The sequence below is a fragment of the Pinus tabuliformis genome, chromosome 9 (genome assembly GCF_031772625.1).
Source record: "Pinus tabuliformis cultivar Carrire ecotype Pingquan chromosome 9, CPIR1, whole genome shotgun sequence".
Classification (NCBI taxonomy): domain Eukaryota; kingdom Viridiplantae; phylum Streptophyta; class Pinopsida; order Pinales; family Pinaceae; genus Pinus; species Pinus tabuliformis.
Genome location: NC_142307.1, coordinates 364,608,220 through 364,615,931, shown reverse-complemented (window position 1 = coordinate 364,615,931; position 7,712 = coordinate 364,608,220). Strand labels below are relative to the sequence as shown.

General features: G+C 37.7%; 1 protein-coding gene across 1 annotated transcript; it reads right to left on the bottom strand.

Moving 5' to 3' along the window:
- Positions 1–1,575: 1,575 nt before the first annotated feature.
- On the bottom strand, positions 1,576–3,222 carry LOC149148722 (putative leucine-rich repeat receptor-like protein kinase At1g68400). The gene is made up of 3 exons (XM_089442260.1): positions 2,886–3,222; positions 2,473–2,615; positions 1,576–2,355 (listed from the first exon to the last, which is right to left on the bottom strand). The coding sequence occupies exons 1-3, from the start codon at positions 3,220–3,222 to the stop codon at positions 1,576–1,578; spliced, it is 1,260 nt and encodes a 419-aa protein (XP_089298386.1).
- Between the last annotated feature and the right edge of the window lie 4,490 nt (positions 3,223–7,712).

Below are 7,712 nucleotides of genomic sequence, written 5' to 3'. Positions count from 1 at the left end.
CATATAACCATGTTCCAACTCAAAATGTTGCAGATCATTTTACAACAAAATTCTTGTTAGAAATTACAATTTAAATCGTTAGGTATATTGAAATATAATCTAACCAAACTGTAACCAAGAAGTTACCCCATGATACTACAACCGAGGAGTCTATAAGATCCCATTTGGCCTAAGGGATAGTACGTGATAACCCATCGTATTTAACTAGCATAGCTCAACGGGTAATTTAATCTAAGAGTGAGCATGGTTGTTCATTTTGGATCACGATTTCTTTGCTCGAGTGACATAAAAATCAGCCAACCCCGAGCATCATTCCATTATTGTCTCTATGAATCTTCTAACTATGGAGAGGCCAACATTAAAGAATTAAAGTTATTACAGACAACACACTAACTTTAACAAGGAAGGCATATGAGGCAAGCAAAATTACCAATAAACCAAGGCAAGTGAACGATGCAATAAAAAGTCAAATTTAGACCTAACACGCCATTACTCTTCCCTTAAAAACTACCAAACACTGCACCACCTCACAGTAATTTTCAGTTTTTACAAGTTCTAATAACAAAAGACCTCCCCAAATTTCATATTTACTAATTGATGGGGTTCATACCTCAAAATATGGCTTTATACTTTCCTATTGGAAAGATGCCCAAAAATCCTTCTAACACTGAAATCTCTGCAAGACCAAGACGTTTGAAGTACAAACGATGGAAGCAATTTATGCCGAATGCTGGAAATTCCATTGTTAGTTAATAGGTCTAGGACATCAAGATAGTTAGATATCAATGGATTCAGCATTCACTGCACCAATAAATACCATGTAAAATTCCGAAAATCCCTCATTATAACCTGTGACGATGATAGGGCATTCATGTTTTACACTAAGTTTGAGTAAAATGACAACACATTAATCGAAAAGAGCATGTGGCAATAAGGGTGAGTGCTTGAGTTTCTCAAATAGCATGTAAAATTTCAAAAAAAAAATACTTACCCATGTTATCTTGTATACCAAACCCATGAAACCAGTTACGAAAACTTAAAATATGAAACCCAGTTACCGGCAGTTAAAATCTCCACAAACCAATGTCAGTGCAATTCAAGTGTTAAACAGAAAAATCAGCATCCATATCATTAATTCAATTACATTATTTATTTACTCTCTTTGGAGGTCCAAGACATGAACCTATGGTCAAACTATAAGTTATTGGAATCATTAATGCAGTGCATGTCTCATGATTGATTCGTGCAATTAACACCAATTCAAGAGCTGATTAGAATGGAGCTCGTTGGAAACTGATAAGAAATGCAGAAGACGGAAGTTTAGACAAACACACGGGAGCTCACAGGTGCAGATCACCAGGAGCTCCCCCCGGCAAATGCATTCCCTTCAGCCTTATTCATTAATCATCAGGAATTAAATAGATACATAGGCAAAAACAGATTCCTAATTAATAGGAACTGAATGTCAAATAAAGAGCAAATCATAACTACGTAACCTATTCTCCATTAATTTCTAACATCCCCCCTTAATGGAGAAAGGGATTTTTAAACACACCTAAAGTGTCCCTAAACAAATCAAACTTCAGTCTTCCTAGTGGCTTGGTGAATTGTAGTTCCTGTGTCCTTGGACATCGAAGGAGATTGAGATAGCGAATCGAAGGATTCATGCATAGGCGATTGTTCTCCTCTTATTTCTTCAATCATCTTCACAACATGACTCATCTTTGGGCATTGCTCAAGGGGCACGGACACACAGACCATTGCGATTTGAAGCATGCCCACCATTTCCTCCTCGATGTTCTTGTACCTCATGAGTTCTAGATCAAATACCTCGGTTGTCCATTCTTCCCTCACAACAGATTGTACCCACTTGGGAAGATCTATGCTTTCATCAGATGCGTGTAGCTGAACAGGGGCTTTCCCAGTAAGAATCTCCAGGAGTAGCACTCCAAAACTATATACATCTGCTTTCTGAGATATCTTTCTTGTCTTGGCCTGTTCTGGAGCCCTGTATCCCGCAGCTCTTGATGCAGCAGATGCAGGACTAATAAGCACAGCAAGACCAAAGTCTGAGATACAAGCATTTCCACTCTTATCTAACAAAACATTGGAAGACTTGATATTCCCATGGGCCAGCTTGGGAGATTTACACGAGTGGTGAATGAAGGTCAAACCACGGACTGCACCCAACGCTATTTTCATCCTAGTTGTCCAGTCAAGTAGAGTTCTCCGAGGACCACGATGCCGCAGATTTTCAGCAGACTTATTTGACGTCATCAAGGCTTGCTGAGGCGTACTTTTCACATCCAACTTGTAGAGTCCTCCTATGCGAATACCTGTAGCAATGGGCTTCATCTGATCCAACAAATCTTTAATAATGCAATAAGATTTAAAAAATTCTACCTTGAGGTCCTGATCTGTAATCTTGGACACAGAAATCAGGTTCTTCTTAATGCCAGGGACATACCACACATCAGATATATTCCTGATCTTACCATCAAGCAGAGTAACAAGGACATCTCCATGTCCCTTGATCTCGTACCCACTATTATCTCCAAGATAGACTTTTACTCCAGAGTTGGATTCTTTAAAATTTCTAAACCATTGCTTTTTACCTGACATATGCGAGGAGGCTCCAGAATCCACGATCCAAATATCTGATTCATCCTCCTCAGTAGCAGTGTCACCCTCGGCCATAAATAGTCTAACATCTAGATTCTGATCTGGGTATGTATCTGCATCTGCATCTGCCAAATGACCTGCATGCCTTTTCTGATTGTACCTCTCTTGATTTTCCTTCTTCTTGCGACAAAATTTAGCAATATGGCCTATCTTACCACAATAAAAACATTCAGGAGAAGAGTCATTTCTATACAAGGTCATACCTTGTGGTGTCATTTTTGATGTGTTGCCCCTCCTCTGATCAGCCATCGCTCTCCCTTTTGGCTTGAACTTTGTTATCAATGCAAGATCTGGATCTTGAGGCTTGAGAGACGACCTCCTTTCCTCTTCATGTAGCAAAATTCCAGTAAGCTCTTCAAAACTTGGACGCTTTTCCCTTGCATTCAATCCAGTTATAAACATCTGATAGTCATCTGTCATACCATTCATGGTGATTGTCACCAGATCATCATTTGCCACGGTTTGACCGATATCAGATAGTTTATCTTTAACTTCCTTTATCCGAGATAAGAATGACGAAACATACTCATTCTCCTCCATCTTGATTGAGAGGATCTTCTTCCTGAGGAACAAGGTTTAGCTGGTGTTCTTGATTTCATACATGTCTTTGAGAGTTGTCCAGATCTCATTCGCTATCTTGGAATCCCGAATATGAGGGATGATGCAATCTTTAACTGACAATTTTAGTAGGACCTTTGCCTTCAGCTCCCTTTTCTCCCATTCTTGAGTTGTTGCATTCGTTCCACCATTTGCAACAGTTGGCTTACCTCCATCACCGATGACAATGCTGTAGGTATTCTGACCTTCAAGCAAAGTCTGAAGCTTAAATTTCCAATTTATGTATTTGGAACCATCCAATTTGCTGCTTTCATTTAAATAATCTTTCATCTGAGAATTCATCTTGAAAAAAAAAACAGGCTACCCCGGCAACTTAAAAAACGAACAACTCTCGATTATCACAACAAATTGAATATGGTTGAATTACAACAGTTGTGAAATACAAATTATGAATAAAAAAAAAAAATCTGACTGCAGCCTATTGAAAAAAAATCTGTTTTCCTGTGTGTTTAGCAGACAAAGTCTCCTTGACACTAGTGACCTTCGCCTGATGCAGAAACTTTGGTGGAGATATAGAAACTCTACAGCGGAACGCACCAAACACAAGCCGGAAAGCTGCTCTTATGGATTCACGTATAATGGATACGTCCCACAATTAAAAAAATAGATCGGTTCTGGCCCAACGTGCCAACACTCCAAGGCACCAAAGGCCGCAACAATCGATCCACAGAAATCAATCCACTGGAGGGCGTAACACCAATTCTTGCTCTGCCTCCGCTCACCGCACGAAATACCATAGCCTGCCCACCAGCAATAAAATGCAGCTTCTCTGCCCTCACACAAGAAATCACACGCAAGAGATCACTTGCGCTTTCTGTCAACGCCGCCTTCACCCTTCAAAACGCCAAATTCTGGAGCCACGAGTCGGACTTCGTTGTTGCTGCACTCCTCCTTTCTTATCCGCACAGCCAAAACGTGTGGGCTCCCTTCTCGTGTCTTGACAACGTTCAGCAACTAGCCTCTTCGACCAAGCAGCAAAGGCTCACAGCAGATTCACACTGCATTCCAGCTCTCTTCATGCAGATCGCTTCTCAACACGCAACCGCAGCAATCCTCCACGGAACCTCACGTCCTCATATCTCTATAAATCACAGGTCCACTTAGCAAGCTCTGATACCATGATAAGAAATGCAGAAGACAGAAGTTTAGACAAACACACGGGAGCTCACAGGTGCAGATCACCAGGAGCTCCCACCGGCAAATGCATTCGCTTCAGCCTTATTCATTAATCATCAGGAATTAAATAGATACATAGGCAAAAACAGATTCCTAATTAATAGGAACTGAATGTCAAATAAAGAGCAAATCATAACTACGTAACCTATTCTCCATTAATTTCTAACATAATCTATATATATATATATATATATATATATATATATATATATATATACCTAGTCACGTTGCTCCTGTAATTCCTGAGACAGTGTGTGTGCTTCTGCCTTTGGGTTTGAGACACCTAATAGAATCCGTCAATTCCCATCTCTGAGTCACCTCCTAATATAATAATATATAATATATTAGTAGAGTTAATTATATATATATATATATATATATATATATATATATAGCTCATTACCTCTATTCAGCTCATTACCACAGCTCATATTTTCCATATTTTACGTTGGTACATGGAAATCGGGATAACCCTTATCCCTCTTATTTTATTCTTCAGAAAAGGTGGTTGCATGGGTTCTTAGTGAGAGCATTTTTATGATCTGGAAGGGATACAATCGTTTGGCACTTTATAATTTGCATAAAGGAATAGCAGCCTAGTGCCTTTCTAGTGATACTTTTAATCGATCGGTAGTTCACAAGGTAGGGAGGGCGAGCTTTTAGTAGTGAGATATTTATAGTATTAGCGTTGGTTTTACAATATCTTTTACTTAATTAGATTGCTGGCATGACTCGAAGGCCTGCATCTTTTACTATTACATTCTCCTAAAAAATCAAATAGATACCACTGCCTCCATGTTGGCAAGGCTTATCTTAATCGAGCAAAAAAAAACACTACCTTTCCCACGATGCATGGGAATAAACCTTTCCCCGAAGAGGAGGACTAACTCATCCTGCACCAAGCCACAAGGAAAGAATGTCACATGTCAAGTTGCATGTCTACTCTCCTCGAGCAATGCATGAGGAGTGAAAGCAATATGACCAACTCACATATCTCCAACTCTTTAATAAAACAACCTGAAAGGCACCATTACAAATAATCAAAAAACTTATCCCTAATCCATATTAAGATCTAGCATTCTCACTTTTTAGGGAGCTAGCAGGTGACCATCATCAATGGAAAGCACACAAGTGATAAGAACAACTGATAATTCGGTGGACAGAGAGGTGACTTACCCAAAAGGAAATAGCAATCTTAGGGTGATTCCAGATTTTTTTTTGTGTTTTGAATTAATGCAATATCTATATCTATGGTTATCCATAACCCATACCTATTGGACCATGCGTGGGTTAATTAGGTGTTTGGATCATGATACAACTATTGAATTGATGCATTAATGAAAACCACATTTGATTCTAACTCTAATACCACTGTTATCTATTCTATTTTTTTATTTTTTTATTGAATTGTAGAAATTACATCTCAAACATTGACATATGCCATGTTTTGTATTCTTTTTATGAACCAATTATATTCTATACCTCCATATTTTTTTCACACTTCCCAGCGCTTTCAATCATTTCTAATTCTCGACAGAAATTCCATGTTCGAATTAGAACATAAACATTTTATGTCGAAAGTCAAACAAGTAATATTTTACATTAATGACTTCAAACCTTAATTTTAACGCACAACAAATCCATGATTTTAACTGGAAAAATAACTTGATGGTAATTTTTTCGGTTTTATTTATTCTATGGAGATATTTTTTTTTTATACATCCCCATACCCAGCTTGCATTATGCACAAATCGGATTTTATCTCAGCATTTCGGTATTATGGAGGAGCCCAGTTGTAGAGAGAGAAGTTAGCACACAAGGTTTAAGCTTCATTCACCACGGGTGTAGGCAGGTGAGTTAACCAATCCACTATAGCTGATTGGCCCATTAAGGGCCTCAACTACCCACATATAGGACCAACACATTGCCATAAGTGAAGATCAACCACATGTAGTAAACATTGCCCCTTAATCTAAACAAGGAGTCGTGTGAGATGATATTATAGTACATCATGTTTTCTCACTTAATGGTAGACAATTTTTTTTTCTAATTAGATGAGATTCTTTTATATTTTGCAAACCGGGCGGGAACTTCTTTTCTCTTTATGCTTCTTCTTCTTGTTCGTTGATGGTAGTTGTTTCTCCTTGCCATGCCTATATATATATATACCAAAAAATATCATCCTTAAAGGTAGGCGTTGATAGCAATTCGAGATTGATGGAAGTCTTTTGCGACTTCTTTTCACATTGACTTAATACAAAAATTTTGACACCATACGGTCTATCAAGAAATCATGCTTTGATACACAATCGGGATGGGTAAAATTCAACATCTTCCCTTAATGCATTAAATTTAATCGCTTGATCCAATTAAATTATCATGCATATGTTAATGATTCCTCAATAAACCATGCTAACATTTGGATTTAACCTTACGGAATCCTCGTTTTCTTTAATGACAAGAAATCAATACAGTATTAACATGTTATAGTACCCATGCCTCTGATACCATTTGTAACAAACCTCTTTAACCTACCTAGGAAAAACAACCTTTAGACCCCATAAATTTAAAATTTTTGTCTTAGTTAGAGTTAAGAGTTCATAGCCATCACGAATTTAGTGAACCAATAATCATAACTACAATGAAATATCAAGGTAGAGTGTCAAATACCCTTGTGTAAAATCACATGCTCTCTTGACATGCAACCCTTAGAATATCTTTTGTGTCTTCATGCAACAATGAAAGAACCTTTCTTACATCTAATTCTGCTAGCATGGGCATGCAAAATGACTTTTGTCTTGTCTATCATGCACATGCGAAAATACCTACACTATTCCCCAACCAATACCAATGTCAGAACATTTTGAACTAGTTGTCAGAGTTTATAATTCAATTTAACCCTTTACATTTGGAATGAAAAAGACATACAACCATTAAACGCTTTGACAACACCCTCACTAACACGTAATAAGATATTTCTTTGGGTCTATTGCATCTAATATGCTTATGAAGAAGATTATTGATATAGCTCATGTGGGGCATAACCAATACTACATCATTATACAACTAACAACATTACTCCATAATTGTTCGCATGCACCAAAGTCTTAATCTATAAATAATATACCATAAGTTAGAGACACTCTATTTTCCTTGAGCACCTTTAATAAGCTCCAAGTTTAGATTCAAGGACTATTTCATTACCAAAAAGTTACATGCATACAATTATTTCCATA